We start from the raw sequence: 22,281 nt of genomic DNA, 5'->3' as shown, positions 1-22,281 counted from the left end.
GAAGGGTTTGAGGGTAAAGAAGAGACTTGACTATTCTAACAAATTATTTTTAATGTAGCATAGTTCCAAGCACACTATGAAACAAACTATCTCTTGAGTATCTTCTGCATAGCAGGCACATATCAAGAACTTGCACATATGATATCTAACTAGTATTTAGTAAAATGCTATTTATTACCCTCATCTTACAGAGGAGGAGAAACTGAGACTCAAAGAGTTTTTTGCACCTCGTCAATGACAGTGCCAGATTTCAGTCCAGTGCCTGACTCCAAAGTCTGTGCTCTCAGCACCTCCGCAGTCTGTCCAGAACCCTAATGGAACTTGTTGTTATTTCAGTTTCAGAAGGCCAAGGAACATGAATTTAGCTCCAGGTAACTGTTTCCACTCCTAGGAGCCAATGTGTACATCTGACAGCTGCCTTCTCTTTGATGACTCAGAGCCCCATCTTGTTAACTGTCAAACTCCAGCATTGTAGATGCCCTCTAATTGAGAGAAGACATTATTAACACTCTCTGATCTTTCATTAACTCATGAATGACTTATTTTTTAACCTCTAAAAATGGTATATGTGTATATCCGTATTGCCAGTATATGTATGAGAGTCATTATGATGATATAAGCCACAAGAACACCTGATTAGGAGCCATCACCTGTGCCCTCTTCCCACTCCCTCCTCTTGATAGCTGTGCGCCCTTACACATGACGCTTGTCCTCTCTGAGCCTCAGTTTCCTGGCCTCCTCATCCACCCCCTTATTTCCAACCATTGTCCCAGCCCTGAGTTATTTCAGTCTCGCTACTGTGATTTCCAGCCTCCCAGGTTTTGCACACGCTGGTCCTTCTCTCCACTTCCTCTTTACCTTGCTGACTTCTACACATCCTTGAAGTCTTGACCTAATGTCTCTTCTGAAGGAGTCCTCTGTGACTCTTCAACAAGTTTATGTCCTATGTGCCCCACATGTCTGTAGCACTCTGTCTTTCCCCTGATCTACACTGGTCTCAATTGTTTAACAACTTTCAATTGTCTGTTTCACCCCCTAGACAAGGCAGGGCAGATCTTGTGTCTGTCTTGTCCTCCCTACATGCCACCATGCTACATGCTAAACTATCTGCAAGGCACTAGACCTGACACACCAATGATGCAACTGGTTTATATGTATGGAACTTAATTATATTTAAACATTTATCAAGTGGGAATAATAATAAGCTATACTGCTGTCCTGTCTCACTGGGTTGTGAGGGTCACAGAGATAAAATCCATAATCATTATAATGGCACTAACTGAGGATGGGCCCTTGCCAATTATCATGGGGACTGATTCATATGTATTATCTCAGCTGGTACCCTGTGAGGAGGGTACTCTTATGATCTTACTTTTACAGATGAGGAAACTGAAGCTTAGCAAGGCCAAGTAATGTATCTGACATCACACAGATCACAAGTGGCAAAGTTTGGCTCTAAACCCAGCTCATCAGTATCTAGACTGTATGTTCTTCAGTGTTACGTTAAACTGCTTTAGGCTGCACTCTGTTCCAACATCATGTGCAGTACTGTCAGGCAAAATTTATAAATGCATTCCTACACACACACATCCAGCTATTCCTATTGTTTGTCATGAATTTTCATGGCAGTAACATGGGATTTGATGTATAGACTAAAAATGGTTTAGTTTTGTTTTTTCTATTCTGTTCTTCTCCCTACTTTAAAGAGAGTATTTTCATTTGCCAAAGTGGACATTTAGGAGAATTCACAGACGTAATGTGCCCATTCCCATCCTGATACCTCTGCATGGTTCTGTGAAGTGCAGGTGAGTGTATAGAAATCACCACTAGAGGGTTTCCAAGAGCCAGTCTCTCCACCATCTACAAGGCTCCAGAACTCTCCATCAGCCTCCAGCAACCATTTGGGTACCTTGCCTCCACCATGTCCTGGCTCCACTCCCAAGCCTCAGGCTCCTAAGGAGGATTCTCTGTTTTCAGTTGTAGGCAGACCCAGGGACAAAAGATCCTTCACCTGGGGCTGCACTGGCAGCTCTGCCCTCCAAAAGGGCCCACAGGTGCAAGAGGCCAGGAGAAGTTGCCTGTCTCAAGTCCCACAGCCAGTGCACAGTGGGGCCAGGCCTGGAGACCTAGTCTCCTGGTGTTTTCCAGGGGCCTGCTCAGAACAATCCCTGTTCTAGGAGCTGAGGCTACAAAGTTGAACAGGAGAAAATCCCAGCCTTCATAGAGCTCAGCCAAGACCCAAACAGGAAAAAAAAAAAAAACCAAAAAAAAAACACCAACAATTCAATCTGGTTATAATTATAAGAGTAGTTGAAGTGTTGAGTTCCAGCAAGGAGTCAGGCAGTGTCTAAGCCCTCTCTATACATTATCCCCTTTAAGCCTGCCCACAGTCGTGTGAGGGAGGTACTATTATTACCCCCGTTTACAGATGAGGAGACTTTTGTCTGGAGAGGCCACATGGTGAGTAAATAATGGAGCCATTACTCAAACTCGGGCCTCTAGAGTTCAGAGCCTCAGCTTCTATCAACTAAACACCACACTACCATCAAGAAACTATGAGCAGGATAGACTAGGATCACAGAAGACAGAGGACCTGACTTCGCCTGGGAATATTCACACAAAGGAAGTGACATTTGCCCTGATTCTTAGAGGAGAGGAGTTGCCAGGATGACAAAGGCAAAAAGATTTCCACATAGAGGAGGCACCATGTACAAAGACCTAGAGGCATATAGCCAAAAAGTCATATGGCAAGAAGTTTCACTAGACTATAGCATCAGGGGCCTCTGAGGGAGGGACCAGGAAGGGGTCTGAAGAGAGAAACAGGGACTAGTTGATCAAAGACCTTGAATGCCATGCATGATTAGGGACGCGGATTTAATCTCAAAGGCAACTTGGAGCCACCAAAAGCATTTTAGAGCAGGGAAGTGACAACAATTGTGCAAAGAATCAGTAAAAAATGAATCACAGCCAGGTTGAATCCTAGGCAGGAGAGGAGCCTGTTGGGAAATGATAGTTAGAAACAGACAGAGAAGACAGAAGCCTGAATTACGGCAATGGCATGGGATAGGAAGATCTGGGAGGGAGAGGATAGGATATGCGGGTGAAGAAGAGGAAAGAATCGAAGTTGACTCCCCTGGTTTCTCTTGCAGCTGCCCTCGCTGAGATAGGAAACACATCCAGGGAGGAACTGTTTTCATTTGGTTTGATTACAGGGTGTGGCCCCTGACAAGTGGAGAACACAAGGCCACAGCAGAAGTGGAGGTCAGGCCTTGCAGAGGGGCCATCAAAGGGGGCCCCAGCTTTCTCAGGAAGGAGACTGGACCTGGTGAATCACACATGGCCCCACCACAAGCCCATCTAATACCAGCCACGGTCACGGTGCCGCCACATAATAAGCGCTCTTCTCAATTTTGGGAGTCTAGGGACTGCAGCTCATTAAGTTTTGGACTGTGTTAGTGCTGAACATCCCATAATTGCATAGCTTGCCTGACTCTCTGTCATTAGCTCCCTGACTTTCTAGGCTCCACCTCTCCTACTGGATTTGCTGCTTGACCCCACTATGCAAAGTCTGGTTAAACAGAGCAGTTCTGGCTGTGTGGTGGGGGTTGCCTGCTGCCTGTGCCCCTCCCAACTCCCAGTGGGTCAATTGTCCTCAGCCATTAACTTCGAGCTGCCATCTCACTATGCATGAAATCCTTCCTTTGCAAGTATGAATGACAGATCCTATTACACAGAGGACGGGAATTAAAAATTGAGGTCAAGGCAGATGGACTGGCAATGAGTCACATTCCCTTCATGATGGAAAACCACCACAGTCAGGAGCTTGTAAGGTCCCTGGCCAAGGAGCTGGAGGGCTCAGGGGCCAGGACTCGGGTTCGATTTCCTTAGTGTCCACAGTGAACTGAAATCTGAAGTTGATGCTATTAAGATTGTCCCATTGCCTGGAGAGCAAGGAGGGCATCCAAGACCGTGAACGTGGCTCCCAGGAGTCCTACCCAGCTCCCAGAAGTTGCCTATTCCCCAAGTAGCTTTGCTCATTGCATTCTGATGGAGGCTGTCCTAAACATCTGGAATGAGGGGACTGAGTCCTAAAATTTGGGCTTTCTGAAGTCTAGCAGACTCAAACACAAAGCCAAATGCAACTACAATCATCTCCACATACCAGACTACAGGCCAGATGACTTTTTTCTAAGCTGGAATTATCCAGGGTGGAGTTGGGGTGGGAGAAGGGAGTAGCAAAGTCTCATACCAAGAAATTGCAGTATGAAACAGTATTCTCCATACAATATTTCCTCAGGGGTATTCCAAAGTCAGAAGAAATTAACCCACCCAACAAAAAGGGAGGATTACCAACTATAGTGCATCTTTGATGTACCAAGAACCTTCTGCTCCAGGCCTCATTGTGGTTTGATGATTGGAGATTGCCATCCTCATTCTACAGAAGGAGAAACTGAGGCCTAGAGGCATTGTATAACTTGTCTAGGACCTCATTGTTAATAGTGGCAATAAAGCTAAAATTGATTGAGTACTTATTACGTTCTTGGCAGTGTGCTAAATGCTTGATTCAATCTTAATGGCTTAATTAACCCTCACAACAATCCTATGAGATTCCCAGAACTGAGATTTGCTAGGCAGGGTGACTTGGCCAACATCACACAGTGAATAAGTGGAAACAAAAATACAGGCAATGTAAGACCAGAGCCTTGTTCTTTATTATTATGCTATGCTCTTTGATGGTTTTAGCAATTTAGCTAATACTGAAACCCTCAAATACAAGCTGGAGCTCTTTCTGCTATGCAAGACTGCCCTTATGTGACATACGATTGCCTTTTTATAGCTTATGATCATATAAAGATGATGGAGTGTCTGGTCTTTTTTCAAACCCTTGTCTGGTTTCTTTCTGAGGAAAATTGGGGTGCATGTTTTCAACATTCAGGACAGAACTTCTGGCCCTGGCATAAACATCACAGACCTCTGATGAATTTGTAGCAGCATCAGGGAAGCCCAAAAGATCATATAAGTAGTGACACAGTGGGGAGTGATCCTCATGGGATCTGCCTAGGGATCTCCTTATTCCCTCAGTGGCCTTGCCCTGCCTCTGCCCTTGCCTTGTGGACCACCTCCTTCATTCCCCAAAGCCTACCACTGGGAGAAGGTAATTGTACCTGACCCCTCAGAGGCCAAAGAGAACAATTTTCCCAGCTCAGAAGATCTGTGCCCTGGCCTCCAGCTACTGGTACTTGTTGCTTATTCCCAGCTTATCCTGCTGATCTGGTGTCCAGTGTCCCCAGAACTCTAGGGCGAATAGTTTTTGGAAATCTATGCCTATTCTTTTCTTGGCTCATTTTAATTTCTTTTCCTTTAGAATGGAACTTTAAAAGTCTTCAAAGTCTGGAATTCTCTGCCTTACTTTATTCTACCCTCTGTGTGACGTGGGGAGTTCTCTGTAAAGAAACAATTTACTATACCCGAAACATTTGGAAGTGACCTCCAAAACGTACTAAGCACCCCAAATGGGCCAGGCACTGGGTCTGTGTGCTAGGATTACAGAGGAGAGATGTGAGAATATGGTCCCCATGAGGGCAGAATCGTTTATTGCACAGTGACACACTCCCTCTACCTACAACAGCACCCAGTAATTCATAGGTACTCTGTAAAGGTTTACTAAATAATTGTAAACAAACAATTATGGCTCACTGTGCCACAAATGACATTTTGAAGTTAACACAGAGGGTTAGAGGAGCACAGAGTAGAGATATGTAACCCAAACCAGAATATCTCAGTAGGTTTTCCAGGCTAGTCTTTAAATGATGCCCTCAAATTTCCCAGGAAAAGAGTTAGTATTGGAAGAGGATAGAGTTTCAGACGGAAGAAACACCATGTGCAAAGAAGTAGAACCATGGACTCATGTGTTGGGAAAAGGGCAGGTTGCTAAGTGGAGCCAGAGGGGTGGAGGTAAAGTTGAAAATGACTGGCTCAAATTTTGCAGAATATTAGAATGCTAGGATCCATGGGTTTATCTGTATTATATTCCATCAAGGCAGGGCACCCTAGGCCACTCCACAACCCCACAATAGAATACTTCTCCTGGATATACCAAGGGGCTTCTATAAAACCTGAACAGGGCACATTCTCAGATGTGAGGAGGACTCCCAAACTACTATGCCTTGAAATGTCCCAGCCACAAGGCAAACACTAGACCCCTTTGCACATTTCACAGGAAAGAATGAGAACTTGTTTTAGCAATGGGTTTGTTTTCCTATCCCTGTGGCACTAACATGGGTTATTTTTGTCCAAAAAAGGGACAAAAGCATTCAAAACTCACTCATAGACTTAGAATGTTAAAGCTAGAAGGGTCCCTGGGGATCTACCTTCTCATCCTCAGATGAAGAAACTAAGGCTCAGGGAGAGAGAAAAATTGTCAAAGAACATACAGAATATTAGTGGAAGGCTGTTCCCTGGCTCCTAATCCATGCTCCCCACTGCACTGTGCTCTCCTGCAGGGGATTTGATGATGAGATTGCAAACTTTTTTCCAGTGAACTTAAATGCAAAGACTAAAAATACTTCTTAATTATTCTTCATTAGAAGAAAACAAAGTCTCTTCAACTCTCTCACTCCTTCAACCAATTAAGTCTTTGGCTCCCACTCAAAGGGAGTATTTAAATTAATCAGGATAAATCTCTGGCTTACCCTTTCCCTCCAAACGGTAATTTTGTACTGAAAAAATGAGAATAGCTTGCTGGAGACAGAAGAGTGTCTTAGAGAAAAAACACAATCCAATCTATTTAATTTAATTTCTCACCATCACCTGAGACTCCCTAGCCAAGAGTTCATCATTCATTTATCAAACATCTATTAAACATTTATTTACTCAACAATTACTTATTGAGATCCTACTGTGTGCATTCTAATCATAGTCAGGAACATAAATATGAACCAAATACGAATTTAGCCCTTAGGCCCTCAGGACATTTATCCTTGAGCAGAAAAGATGACATATACATAAATCGTTATTGGCCTACCCCAGGCTTGGCTCAAAGTAAGTTCTCAGTCCAAAGTAAATCTCATTCAAATGAATGAATGAAATTGATTTCTCTATTACAGATAGTTGCTATGTGACAACTCCACTGAAGTGGGGACACAGAGATTCTAAGATTTACTGAAGGCTGAGTGAAAGCATTAGCTTAAGAAACACAATCCAGGTGAGGCAGGACTCCAAAAGGTGGGGAAAGCAGCCTGAAGAGTATTGTGACAGCTACATTCCCCTCTCTGGGCCTCAATTTCCCCATCTTATAATGAAGGGATGGCATGGATGCACTCTGGGGAAACTCTAGCAACAATACCCAATGCCTCTATGATCTCGGTTCCCAGCACTGTACAAAAGTATAAATCCAGTCTCTCCTCTTAAAAATAACTATTGAATCATTGTCCCTCTGCCTTCTCAGGGTCACACCCTGTGTTTCTGTGGATTTCTCTTTGGAAATGGGAGAAAGGATGGAATTCAAGTCTAGCTTTGATTGGCCTTCTTTTCAGCTTAAACAACAGAAAAATATCCAATTATCCCATTCACAATTATAGTCTGCACATCGCACCACAGGCATAGAAAATGACCCAGCAGCAGAAAACTGGCCACAGAACAGAGGTGCACATATGCAAGCCATTATCTGCATGGAGACAAGCTGGCCTGCAATGGCCCCCACTGGCTCAGGGAAGCTGGTTATCTCCCCAGCTAGCCATGAGCAACCAGGAGGTTGCCTGCCACAAGCTGCAGCTGCATCCAGTCTGGGCTCATCTCACACTCCAAGCTGAACGGAAACCATGTGAAAAAGTGTTTCACTCACAGGGAGAGGTCACAGATGAAAGCCCCCAAACTGTATGCCTGTTACAAATCCAGGCCTGTTCAGGCCAAAAGAGAAGTTAGTGAATAATGACTGAGTTCCATGAGGGCAGGAAACAATGTCCAACTAGGTCACCAACATGTCCTCAAGCACACGGCACCATACAAAGCAGATGACCTGCACTCCATAAATATTTATAGAAGAACTTTGTTGAAAGCTAATGAATAAATAAGTACTTGCATAAATGAGTAAATGATTTGTTTATGGAAAAGACAGAGACTGGTTAGAGTATTACTCAGCACTCAGGTTTAAGCACCACATAGAAATATGTATCCTAGCTCTCTACCTGTCAGCTCTGTTCTTGAGCAAGTAACTTCACCTCCTTAAGGCTCAGTTCTTTCATGAGATAGACATTGTGATGTGCTGCTGAGATTCCCCTTTTTGGCAGGATTTATTGTCCCAGATGCTGGGAGTATCATTAGCCAACAGCCTTCAGCTTTCAGGCCCTCCAGATGTTCTTAGAGCCACCTCACCTAAGGTCACATCCTTCCTAAAGATGTCTAAAAGTTTTAGACAAAATAAATGTAACAGAGTTTATTTGAGCAAAAAAACATTTCATGAATCAGGCAGCACTCAGAGCCCAGAAGAGGTTGGAGAGCTCCTCTGAAGCAGCATGGGTGGCAAGCTTTTATGGGGTGAACACAAAGGAGAACAAAGAAAATGCATGTAATGATTAAAGGGGAAAGATCCTAGTTAAAGGTTAGTTGATTTCTGATCAGTACAGTTTCTAGTTTCATTTTACTGTTGATGCTGGGCTTCAGTTTGCTATGTAGAAACCTAAAGTATTGGAGCAGCCCCAGCCTAATGGCTTCCCAGTTTAAAATATTTTCTAACACATTCCAATGACAGATCAAGGTGGGACATGAAGGCCCTGGACATTTTGGCCAATGGACAACAACTCCAATTCCAAAGCTCCCTGCGAAATCAGTTGACATCACTGAGCCAGGTTTTGCAGCTCAACTTCACCTTCTGCCCAGTCGTGCTTCCTTCCTCTCCCTTCCACAGGCATTGATCCCAAAGATGGTCACTAAAAACCACGCTGAACTCTAAACCCCACCTCAAAGGCTGTTTCCCATACAACTCAACCTATGACCTCTTGTTTGCAAAATATAGATAATAATAATTATACACATAGGTCATAGTGAAGACTAATAGCTGTGTGGAGTACCCAGCCCATAACAAGTACTTGAAACCGTAAGCCAACTTTATTATGGGGGTTTGCAAAGGCCAGCCTATTAATCACCTTGACTCTTCACTTTCAGAGAGAAAAATTCTAAATGCCATAGATGATTTGTGTGCTAGATAAGCTATAGAAGGAAGTGGGGAAGGAAGGGGACATTTGAACCCAGCCCTGTGTGGACCCTGGCCTCCAGCTTATACCCCAGGAGCCTTCCCATAAAGAAAGTTAAACCAAAGAACTGGGTCATCTGGATCCTGGCAGAATGTGAAGGCCAGGTTGTGATGGTGGAGGGCACAACCCTGGGAGTGTGAAGCCTGGGTCCAACACGCTGACCACCATGGCTATATTCCAGCAGCACCACCACCATGCCCAAAACCAACAAGAAGATCAGCATCCCGGATGGAAAGATGGGAGGCCAGAGGAGCAAATGAAGACCAGCTAGGGACATAGCAGCCACAGTCTCCTGCTATCCAGGAAGCTCACCTCTGGCCCCTTCACTGCCACAAATAAATCTTTGACCACCCCCCAGGGAGGTACTCAGACCAGAGACTGCATCGTTTTCACTACCTGGGGGGTGGGAGAGAGATTATTACTGTTATTTACACCAGCAGTCCCTACCCTCGTCGGCACCAGGGACCTTTGGCACCAGGGACTGGTTTAGTGGAAGACAATTTTTCCATGCAGGGAGGCTGTGGGTGGTGGGTATTACATTCCCATAAGGAACATGCAACCTAAATCCCTCATGCGAGCAGTTCACAGTAGGGTTCATGCTCGTATGAGAATCTGCTGCCACCTCTGATCTGACAGGAGACGGAGCTCAGGCAGTAATGCTTGCTCTTGCTGGCCACTCACCTCCTGCTGTGCGGGGCCCCGGTTCCTAACAGGCCAGGGGTGGGGACCACTGATTTCTATGACCTGGGAAAGTGAGGCTTGGGTACTACAAAGCACCCTGAGGCTCTACAGAGACCTTCCCTGCTGGATTCAAGCACTTCTACTACCTTTTAAAGCAGCTGTCACTGCCACTATGTTGAAGAAAACACAGGTGCATAGACAGCTTAAACAGTCACTCAAGGTCACAGAGCTGGTAGGAGGTGAACTGGGATTTGAACCCAAGTCTGATTCCAAGGTCTACATGCTTTCAACCACTTAGCCCCACATATGAATAAACACCTCAAGTTTAAAATTTTATTTTTTCTAGTAGATAGCTAACCTTCACTTGCCTTGAGTGTCGCGAATGGCTAGTGCATATTAAAATAATGTTCCTTTTAAAGTGTGTTAGAAAGTACGACAGAGTCTTGCCTATGTGAATATTGTCCTTGAGGGACATTTTCCCTTGGGAATTACTTATCCATTTATTCATTCCTATATATTTTATAAATCATTTAAAGCCTATTTGTGGCAAATCATCCATGTGTTACATCCAGGATATTGGGATATGAGTAAAAATTGTTGTTTCTGTAGTGCTAGGTCTTTGCTAAAGAATGGAAGAGTGGGAGGGAAGAATATGGGAGCCTAAGAATGAGGACTCTCATGTTAAATTAGGACCTCACATCAGTGCTGTCCAGTGGAAATATAATGCAAACCACTTACATAAATTTAAAATTTCTGGTAACCACCATAAAGAAAGTAAAAAGAGGGAAATGAAGTTAAATCTAACAATGTTTTCTTCAAAACAATAAATCCAAATATTATTTCAATATGTCATAAATCTAAACATGTTTAATGAGATATTTTGTGTATTTTTTCATACCAAGTTTTTGATATCCAGTTTTTTTGTTTTTTTGTTTTTTTTTTTTAACTGCAGCACATTTCAGTTTGGGCTAGCTATATTTCAAGCGCTTGATTTGCCATCTGTGGCTAGAGGCTGCCATATTAGTACAATGCAAAATCATAGGAGTGGGTATCCATGTCTACCCCTATGGGGTGACCAAAATAGTCTGATGGTATCCTGGAGATATTGCTGAGTAGTATTTACGTTTTCTTTCCTATGGCTGGGTCTACCTGCTTTCTAATCTATTACTGTTATTTCCTCTTCTTGTGAATCCATGTTTTAATCTGTTTATGCAAGCTTCCGATTTATTTCCATCTTAACTTATAAGACCCTTAGGAGTTTTCTACATTATTTATTTTAGTGGCAAGTAACTATGTAAACATGAATTAATTAATACTACCTGTGAAGAACGAAATATTTACTTATTAAGTAGCTGCTGGATGCTAGACGGTACACTAGGCACTTTGCATACTTCAATCTTTTTTCTTCCACTTTCTATATATTGGAAAACTGAAGATCCAAAAGTTAAATACTTGTCCTAGGCCACATAGCAAGTAAGTTGCAAAACTAGGAGTTTCTGACTCCAGAATTCATACTCTTTCTATCATATCACTGTTAGGAAATTGTGCATTGTAAACTTTAAAATACTTGTGATTTGAATACTAGTTCCCTGGTCTTCACTCTGATGCCTCAAGCATAGGACCAACTGAAGGACAGGTGATGCTAAGTGGTAAGGATTAGCTAGTACAAAGGAGTTTATGTTTACTTTTAAAAACTCCTAGCCTGGTTGATTTATCTACTTCCTAGGGATAAAAATCACTAGCAACTGTTATCTTGAGCTTATCCTGTTAACTGTTGTTCAAAAATGCATAACTTGTGAAAAAATTTTATAAAGACATCTTTAATTTTTTATTTCTTTGGTATGTGTTTAGGTATGTTTTTAAGGAGCATGTTTACAGATACATGCTAAATGAAGACACAGCTAGACATTGTTACTGTCTGATTACATTGAAACTGTATTAAAATAATAAAAAACCTATATTAAATAATAAAAAAAAGAGATTCCAAGAGTAGTGTCTTGTTCTTTTGCTTATTTTATTGTTTTTAAATATGAAAGCATCCCAGGAGACTCAGATACAGAGCTGAGAACCACCACACCCTGTCAGACCACTTCCTGTCACTCATGCCAGTTCAGCAACGGATCCTAACCCCTGGGCTAGGAGGCTGTTGCTCCTGACCTCTACTCTCTCCTAGGAATCCACATCTAGAACAGCCTTTTGTGCTGCTATTTACTCACAATGGTCTCAAATACCAATAGCCTCACCCATACGATTTACCCAGGCTGCTGGATGCTTCCATGCAACATGGCAGTACTTGTTTATTTTTGTGCACTGAGGTGAACAATGGCACTGCAAAATAAAATTAAGTTTCAGTGGAACACAACAGAAAGAAGTCAATTATCCAGCATGAATTATTTATCTGGAGACAATAACCATGATGTTATTCCCCACAAGAGAGGACTCTGCAACTTGGAACAGGAGAAAAAAAGACGTGACTGCTACTGTCTGCCTATTACGCTGCTTCAGATTGCATCATAGGCAAATTAACACTTCTGACATCCTGTAACTACATATGCGCCTTCTCTGTGAATGCGGACCATGCATAGGCCCCTAGAACATACACAATTAACAGATTGCTAGGTCCAGGGATTCTATTCCCCCAGTGTTCTGGCTAGGCCTGGCAATGCTAGGCTGTGAACATATTAAAGGAAATACCACCCTCTCTCTGTTGCTCATCCCACCCTATCAGAACTGTAAGGATGAAGACATTGAAGAAAAAAAAAAAAGATTTCACAAGCTACATGATGTTAAGTCAGTCTGGGGTCTTCTTCCCAATGGATTTGCTGTGCAAGATCAGTTAGAAATCATGCCTTGCCTCCTAGTAATTTGATTCCTAAATCATTTGTATGTAATTTAATTTCCTGTGACTTTAAAACTTCTGAAGAGGTTGGAAGTGGGAGAGAGAGAGGGAGAGATATAGGTCAGTGGTTCTCAGGGGCCTAAAATGGCCCAAGATCTGATCTTTGTACCTCATTCTCTACTCAGAGCACCTATTCCTCATGGGAAGCAGGAGAAATTAGCATTGATTAAGCAGGTCCTATGCTCCAGGCAGAGGCTTCATACACATAATTTTAAATGCTCCTAAAACCCAATGATGCATGTATAAATTATCCTCATCTCATAGATGAAGAAACTAAAGCCCAAAGTTATGACTACTATGTAGCAGAACCAAGAACCAAGCTGGAGCGTTTGCACTCCTAACCACTGTCCTAAATGTCCCTGTGATGATGGCTTCCTCATCCCCAGCACAGGTTCAGATCTGACCATACCAGGACTGCAAGGGGATGTTTAGAGGGATCCCAAAGCCCTGTAGCCAGAGCTGCTGCTATCCACCTGGCTACACAGTTCCCAAGCTACTCTCTGGACAGGGGAGACTCAGGCTTCACTTCAACCAGGATAGTTTTACTTTTTCCTGGTTTAAAATATTAGACTGTTGAGAGTGTCTGTCTATGATTTCTTTTTCTCACTCAGGTCACTTGCTGAGGGTTAGGGGTCAGGAGAAGGATTTCTGGAAGAATTTCCCCATATCACCTATGTGAAGAGCTCCAACACACAGCAACAGGCAGTCAATAAGTAATGACTCTGCGTATGTAGCTCTCAATGTGTGACACACACTTTGCATATATAGATTTATTTAATCCTCACATTCACTCTAAGAAGAAGGTGCTATTATTACTTCCATTTCTACATGAGAAAAGTGAGAGACAGATGATAGGGTTCAGGAACTTGCACAGACCACATAGCTAGTGAGAAGTATAGCTCAGCATTGAAGCCAGGCAGTCATGTGTCCAAAGCTGACCCCACTTCCCCGTCTCATGAAAGGCCATCAGCCATTCCAGGCTAAGGCAGGCCCCATCTTGAAGAAACCACATACATCCTGACAGGTCTGTATCTCATCATCTCTGAGTTCCACCTTAGAGGTGCTGTGTGCAAAGATAATTGGACCCCCAGATGATGTCTTATTCTTGGCTTCCAGCTGCAGAGGAAATTCTGAGTGGCATTTCTAACCATGCTCTGAGTCCTCAGGAACATGCATGAATTGCATATCACATCCTAAAACCTCTTTATAATGATGGCTTTGTGGGAGCATATCGGTGTGCACACAGAGGCTAAACCAGTTCCAGTAGACTTTTAACAAATAATAATTTTTTCTGATTTTAAAAGCAACACATACTCCAAAACAAATAATAACCAAACAAACAATATTGAAAGCAATGACATAGTAAGATGAAATCCCAAGTAATTCAGATGGAGGGTTAAGGATAAAGGTAAAATGTCAGTGATACATGGAATATGTAACACAAAACATTACAAAATAAAACAATGGCTTAATAGTTTTACAAAATCTACTTGGATTGTGTTGCCTCAAAATAACCCCATCAAAATGTCTCAGCAAAATAAATAAATGACTAAATAAGGCTAAGTGGAATCCCCAAGCACTCTGAGGTTGCTGAGTTCCTCTATAGATCAAACCTACATTACAGTGACCCACTTTCCAGGTTTGCCAGGAATTTCCAGGGCCACAGGACTTCCATACCCAAATCAGTACAGGACCCAGCAAATGGGGACAGTTGGGCAGGAAAGATCTAGCACCCTGGCGCTTCTAACACTGGTTCAGGTTCAGGCTCCAGGACTAGTCACATTAAACTAGAACCTGCCTTGCCACATCTTCCAGCTGTGTGCAGGCACTTCTGGTGGCCCCAAATATCTCCTTCTTCAGACAGGATGTTCTCAAGTCCTCTCCCCTCATTATCCGGGCTTCACCTTCTTCTCAGTATGTGCCTTTCACACCCTCCCTCATTGCCCAACTCAGGACAACAAGTACTTCCCAAGGATCAGCTCTATGCTCCGTTATCTCCTCGGTGCTCTGGGCAAAAGAAAAGACATCCAAAGGTAGAATGACACCTTCCAAAAGCCTCAGAGAGGGCCTCCACTAATGCCAAGGACCCCCAGGGGCTCCAGCCCCCTAGCCAGGCAGGATCAGGAGCCTCCCCTGGAGTCCTCTATCTTACTAGCACACCCACTTGATTCTTTGTTTCATGGTCAGCCTCAGCATTAGACTTCAGCTCATTAGAGGCTGGGATGTACCTGATTCTTCAGTATCCCAGGGTCCAGTTCCATTGATATTTGCTGAGTGAACATGGCATCCCCAATACGTTATCCTCGGCTTCCTCCCCAGAAAATTGCGTGGGAAGATGGGGTCACCTGCAGCCTCAGGATGCTGGAACTGGACCTCAGTCAAGGTTCAGATGGGGTAGGCCTGGCCTGGAATGACAGCTGTAGGACTTACCGCTGACTCGGCAGGGTGATGGAGTCTAGGTGGCGACCTCCAGGCAGCGCCATCATGTTGATCCCAATCTGCAGCAAGGCCTGCTCACAGCGGTCGTGACCCTGAAAATAGAGGGCAGGATGGCACAACAAGGCCGTAAGAGAGGAGGCACAATCACTTTCTCTCCCATTCCCAGGCCACAAGGAACCAAAGCAGGCAAAGAGGTAAGGCCTCCTAGCCCTCTTCTTCTTTTGAACCAGTTTTCACTCCACTATCCTCACACAAGTAAGACAGAACCCAGATTTGATCTTGTTTCTAAGTCCCTAGTCCACTTTATATCTCTAAAATATTTTCTTACTCCAATTTCAAATATTTGCCTGACTTATTTTGGTATGTATCAAATATTGGAACACACAGCCCGTAAGTACTGCATAGGACATACTTGTACTAAAAAAGTATCTATGGTTTATCTGAGATTCACATTTAACTGGGCATCCTGTAGTACTTGCTAAAACTGGCAATTCTACATTCTAATTCCCTGGCTATTACCACTGTAGAACTGGGTTATTCACTGTGATTATGCTTAAGTTTGTCCTGGAAAATGTGACCATGTTACTGGCATAGTGGTTGCTTTCCCAAATCCATTCCACTTCGGATGATGCAACTGCACCCAAATTGCCAGTGATTGGTTCAGAAATAGGCATGTGACTCAATTTGGCCAATGAGCCATGACAGGACTGCTTCTAGGGATGTGTTCTTTCTCCCAACAGAGAGCTGCAAGATGAGACAGTATCTTTCCTGTTGGACTTGCCCAAGGGAGCATATCCACTTCCTTGCTGCTAGAGACCATCTTGCAATCATGAGCAGCGCTAGCTGGAGAACAAAGTTAGCACACTCCAAGAAAAATATACTGGGTCCTTGATCACTAAACCAGTGAATCAACTAATGCTGGAGTCTGGCCCAGCTCTAGGCTTCCCATTATCTAAGAAAATAAAAGCTCTTGTCGTTTAAGTCAGTCTGAGTGAGGGTTTTTGTTCCACACAGCCAAAAGCATCCTAATGAATAAAAGTAATCCAGGTTCCAGGAACTCCCAATCCCAGCACCGAGGATGCAGCTGGCTTCCCTGTGCCTCACATTTGAACCCAAACCAACTACCCACCTGTTTGTATTTTTCTCCCTTGCCTTGTCCCTGCTGTGCTCCTGGAGGCCTTTTTGTACGCAATCTCTTTTTTTCATTTCTCTCTCTCTGCCAACTCCTCCAAGCCCATGAGTAAGCCCTCCCTGAGGAATATGCAGATTCTGTCACCTTTGCCTGGGCACATCAACAGAAGAGTCTTACTCCGTGATTACACAGGAGCCCTATAGAAAAGAATGGAGGAGGAGCACTTTAACAGTGATGTGGGTGAACACGAAGCACTCATCATAATGCTGGGAAGAAAGAAGAAAATGGTCAGTCTGAGAAGTGTGGGGAGGCAGGAACCCAGAATAAACTAGGGCACTAGATAATTCCAGAGACTTGCTGCCATTGCCTGTTTCTTTGTGGAGAAAGAGACTCCACAGTGGAGTCTGTGGAGCTCATTAGACTGTGAGCTTCCTGAGGGTAGACACCACATGTGTTTCTGGCACTGAGCCAAGGGCCAGGCACTTAGCCTGTACTCTACACCTCTATTGAAAGAATGAGTGGGACAAATTTTTAATACATTGATGTTGAGCCCCATCTCTTCATCTGTAACTGAGGATAATAATATCTATTTTAAAGAGCTATTATAATGATGACATGAGATTAGGAATGTGGAAGTATATGGCCAACGTAAGAGCTAAATAAATAGTTAGCTATTATTATCGTTATGTCCTATAAGTCTGCTATGTGCTCAGCTCTCTGGTCACCTATGCTAAGGGAGATGTAGAAAATGAGATATAGCAGGTAACTCACCCAGCACAGCGAGAGGCTCAGTGAGCGTTCATTAGCATATGTTATCATCATCGTTATTTCCATCATTATTATCATTATTGAGAAGGTATATTTTTGGAATTTAGTGAGCCAATAAGCTGAAAGGGATGGCACAAAAGAAAAACTAGAAACAATAAAATGAGGCGTTTGCTCCCTTTTGATATGTTTGACTAAAGTACAAAAAAGGAAAATACCAACTTCTCAGGGTAAAAGCTAAGATGTGATTAGATGGCAGTGAGTAAGTAGATTTTGTTTTACTTCCACATCTTCATCACTGAGAAGAAAAGAGGCAAAGTAAATATGTTGAAGTGGGGATTAGAGCCTAAGGAAGGAGAAGAGACAGGGAAATACTGAGAAAATTCCAGGACCCTTTGAAGTTTGAATCAGGAGGAAACTGTAGGATGAGGTGAAGCATACATACCACAGAGTATTAGAGGAACCTCTGACTCTGATTCAAGTCATTTCTGAGGGACCCAGAGAAAAAAAAGAGTTGTCATGAGCAGAAGCCTATATGCAAGAAAGTGTTCTGAATTCCTAAGAGGCAGACTCCAGAAATACAGCTCTGTGTCCGTAAATTCTATAGCCAATTCTGGATCACCGACCTGTGAAGCCTTCAGAAAGAAGCAGTGAGCACAAGAAGCCAGCTATAACACAGCAGCAACAAGCCAAAACAATCAACTTCTTTTCCATCAGGAGCCTCTGGGCTGTTAGCTGAGGGAACTGCAATAAGCCTAATATATCTCGATTTTTTTAAAGCATCCCAGTGAGGTGCCATCATTCATCCTTTTTACCCATGACTTCCCAGCAGGTATGCAGGGGGAGCCTGCCAGCTCACAAAACCTTCCTTCATGTGATCTCTTGTGTTCCCAGAGGCTGGGGAGGCACCTTAAGGACATCTGATTGCATATGCGTCATTGCCCTATTCACAGACTGTGTCATTATTGGCTGCCTCTTTGCCCCCAAAGGACAAGATTCCTTAATGTCTAAAGCCAAATCTTGCTGAATGTGGGATTAGGCACAGTCCTGACCCAATCAGATTAGGTCTCAGAGGAATCACAGCTCATTTTCACTAAGGATGAGGAAGAATATCTGAAAGGAGAGATAGGAAATACTTGTTTAACCCAGCTGATGTTTATAAAGTATCTATAACAATAATAATTATAGCTAATATTTACTGAGCATGTCTTATGTGCCAGGCACTGTTCTAAATGCTTCATATAGTATTAGTTCATTTAATGCTATCATCATCCTCTGTTACAGATGAGACCTCTTAAATTCAGTGAGAAGTACAGGTTAGTAGGTAGCAGAGGACTAGAATCCAGGTTTGATGATTGAAGGGGAGGTGCTAGAGCAGATGAAGATAAGAGCCTGTGTTCAGCCTTTGCTAACAGACAGTCTGACTCCATTCCTGAATGGCAACACCCAACCCCAGAGGGCACTTCTCAGAGATCCCAGCACTCTTCCCTCTCACCAGCACCGCCTACTGCTCCCACTTCCCGGACTGTGAATCTTCCAGCTTCATCTAGTGCCAGCCCTCAGTGACACAGCCCTCAAGAAGAAAAGCAAACACTGCTGTCATATGGAAGGAGAAGGAGACATTTCTCTTTTGTTCCTCATTTATTGTCACTTCTGTGAAAGTCATATGGACAGAGATAGGCCCTAAAGGGATCGGGGGATGGGAGCTCATGGTTCCAGTTAAAGCTTCAAACAGACCTGTTTAAAGCATGCTATCCTCAGGGAAGCTCCTACTCCAAAGTTCCATCTTCAGTCTGAAGCCCTTGCACCCACTCACTGCCACAGCCCTAAGTCAGACCCATCCTGTTGAGCAGACTTGAAGAATAAACTCCTTCCAAAGTTACACAGAATGTTAGGAAACCAAAACTGAGTTCAAGACAAGCCCTTGGTCCTGGGCTCTGTGTCCTCACTGGTGTTGCAAAAAGAACATGAACTTTGGAATCTGATAGTTTCAAATCCTGACTTGTACAAATCCTGACCTGATAAGTACATAACCTTGGGAAAACTCCCAACCCACTGAACATGTGGTTTCCTCAATTATACCTACTTCCCAGGAGCATCATGAAGATTAAATGAGATTACTTGCAAAAGTCCCCAATATTGTGCTTGGCATATAGCAGCCTCCAAGAAGAAGTACCCTTCCTGTTGGAAGGAAGAGTTAAGAAATATATCTCAGAGCAGAGTTGCTGCTTTTCCCAGGAAGAGAGGTGAAAAGGACACATGTAGGAGTGAGCAGGAAAGAGGAAATCCCTCCATCACCTGTCCCAGGGCCTTTCCTAATTCACTGAAAATCCCACCATGGATCCTGCAGCCTTGTTTCTTCAGGGATCTGGGCTATGTAGCTCGCACCAGAAGTGGCTAGTTCACAAGAAAGACTTGAAGTCTTAAGTGTCTCTGATTTAATTCAATGCTTGCTGTGACAACAGCTCCATCTGGACAGCTCATTTCTGCGCCCACATCCAATTAGACGCAGCCTTTGCTCACCTCCATTTGGCTAATGACACAGGGTTTGTGGAGGAAATGGAGGCTATTTACAGTAAATTATTCAATTGAAATCAGGAGCAAAGGTGGTTTCTGCCATTGTCAGGGCCGATCCAGGTACAGCTCCAAACATGTCTGGGATTGCTTAATCTGCAATCCCATTAGGGCTGTCAATATTAGTGCTGTCAACATGAAAGGGACAGGGGAGAGTAAGCATTGTGGAAAGTAGTTAAGCTTTGGTGGCAGCTCTAGGAACAGGGAGGAGGTTGCTGGGGAGTCGAAGAGGAGTTAGACAGCACCAGGCAGATATGGCTCTTTCTCAAAGACCAGAAAGTGCAAGAACTGGAAGCAACAGAGATGTCCTGTTAGCCTATCATGATGAATCTCTACCATTTGGAGCTGAAAACGCCCTTAGAGAGTACTGCTTTACTGGGGAAGAAATCAGGGCTTTTCCAGAGTTTCCATATCTGTTTCCCATCTGTAAAACGGGGCAAAAATAGACAACCTCACAAGACTGTTGTGAGCACCAAGATAATCCATGTGTAAACATTTATCTTTCTTTCTGGCCTCTAACATATGAACCCATTTCCTACATTTGAGAAATATCCCTTTGCTTGAGAGTCTTAGTATAGGGGAAACCTGCCTCCCAACATAGAAACTTAAAAAGCCAGACCCTTGTTTGGCAGAATCCTTTGCAGCAAGGATAAAACACAGGACTTAGGTGCCACCAATCAGGCACACAGAGCAGAAGCACGTGACCTAGGATTCACCAATCAAGTGCACAGACTAGGAGCCTGAGACTGAAAGGAGACTTTTTTCTGAGGCTTCGTGGTACCTGCAGAAGAACCAAGTTCCCCTGTACCTGGTATGCAGATTACACCTTAAAATGGGGCTACAATATAGGCTTTTTTTTTCAATTTGCCTTCCCTGGCCTGTGCAAAATGCACAGAATTTAGAGCCCAGAGGCTAGATCTGGATGTCTTCCCTGAGAATTATCCTTGATACATCCCTTTCCCTCATCATATTTTTTTCATCTCATGACCACCTCCCTGGCCAAAGGTATTGGCATCTCTCACTTGGACCTCTGCAAGGGCTTCCTTTCATCACTCGCCCCTTTCCAGACATGCCTCTCTCTAAACTGTTCTCCACACAACCAACAGGGTGGTCTCAGGCACAAATCTAATCACATCAACCCACTGTTTAAAATCCTTCAATGGTTTCCTGTTGCTACTAAGACCAAACCCTGCCATGGCCTACTTGCTTCACATGGATCTTGTCCCTGTCTAACCACCCTTCTTGTCCTTCAGCCTTGCAGCCACTCTGGCTGCTGTTCATCCTTGCAGCAAGCCACGCCTCCCCCTGCCAAGCACCTTCAAGGTACTCCTTCCTCTGACCCCAACAACCTCTCCTCTCTCTCCTCTCACCAAGTTATTCTTATTATTCAGAGCTCAGAACAAATGTCACTACCTCAGGGTAGCCTTCCCTGACCCATGGATTCAGTCACATCCTTCATTATAAGATTCCCTAGTCCCCTCAGTATTTCTCCTCCACAGACTTTATCACAATTGTAATTAAATAATTAACTGTAACATTAGGGGCTTAATAAGAGCTTAATGTCTTTCTCCCCTGAAGGTAAGAGCAGGAACTAAAGGAATGTGCCACTCACTGCCATACCCCCTGTGCCTGACATAGTCTGGTGCATACTAATCAATAGACACTTGCTAACTGACTGGGTGAGTTCTTGTGGAAGGAAGCTCAGCTTCCTCATGGATAAACTGGAGACAGGGGTAACTATTTCACCATGCCATGATGAGTATTCAGTGAGATGAATACTCAGGGTTGGGAGGAGAAGCCTTTGCATACCATACGCACTGTGCGTTGAAAGTGCTCTGCATCCTAACATCCCCTGAGACAAAGCTGCCTGTCCCTCCTGAGTTCTTGCAGTCCTCACTGTCTGGTTGTACCCAGTTGGGCAGCCTCCCTCCCCACCCCCAGCTCTGTGTTCATCAAGTTCTCCCATAGGACAGACAGACAGATCAGTGGACAGTCACAATGCTGTGCAAAAACTGCAATGACAGGTAATCAAGGGAATGTCACCCTCCCCCAAAGTGGGGCAAGCAAGTTTCAAGCAGTACGAGGTCAGAATGGAAGGTGGTGAGAAGGGGCCATGGGAAGTTTCTCAGGGCATCACTCCAATACTGAAACTTGAAAGAATAATGTAGAAAAAGCAGAGGAAGGAAAGGGGGCTAAAAGGAAGAGTGTGCAGGGCACAAGGAAGAGCATTTGACCCACAATCATGAGCATGGTGAGATTAGGGAACTGCAAGTGTTTCAAGAAGGCTGGAGCACTCTGGCCTGGTGGTGGAGTTTACAGTAAACTACCTCAGTAGCATGCGAATGCAGAGAAAGGAGTGGTCACTTTCAGCTAGGGAAATATAGAAGACTTCTTCACCTTAGAGAAGGTGACGTCTGAGCTGGACCTCAAATGGAGGGAGGGATTTTTCCAGGTGAAGATGGGACAAGGGCATTCAGTGCCAAGAGCAGTGTGAGCCATGGCAAGGAAACCAGAACATGGAGCAAGTATTCGGGAACCCA

General features: G+C 43.8%; 1 protein-coding gene across 3 annotated transcripts in view; it reads right to left on the bottom strand.

Moving 5' to 3' along the window:
- INSC (inscuteable homolog (Drosophila)) overlaps positions 1-22,281 on the bottom strand; it is a 133,987-nt gene that overhangs the window by 82,105 nt on the left and 29,601 nt on the right. For 2 of the 3 annotated variants that reach the window (XM_011956266.1, XM_011956267.1), the window contains exon 2: positions 15,262-15,362. In XM_011956266.1, coding sequence (XP_011811656.1) covers positions 15,262-15,362 — 101 coding nt within the window. Of the gene's footprint in view, positions 1-15,261; positions 15,385-22,281 lie in introns of those variants that run through there. The other variant, XM_011956268.1, reaches the window with a different exon arrangement.

The sequence above is a fragment of the Colobus angolensis genome, unplaced genomic scaffold, assembly GCF_000951035.1.
Source record: "Colobus angolensis palliatus isolate OR3802 unplaced genomic scaffold, Cang.pa_1.0 Scaffold412, whole genome shotgun sequence".
NCBI lineage: Eukaryota > Metazoa > Chordata > Mammalia > Primates > Cercopithecidae > Colobus > Colobus angolensis.
Note: the sequence above shows the minus strand (reverse complement) of the source record. Positions and strands in the feature narration are given on the sequence as shown.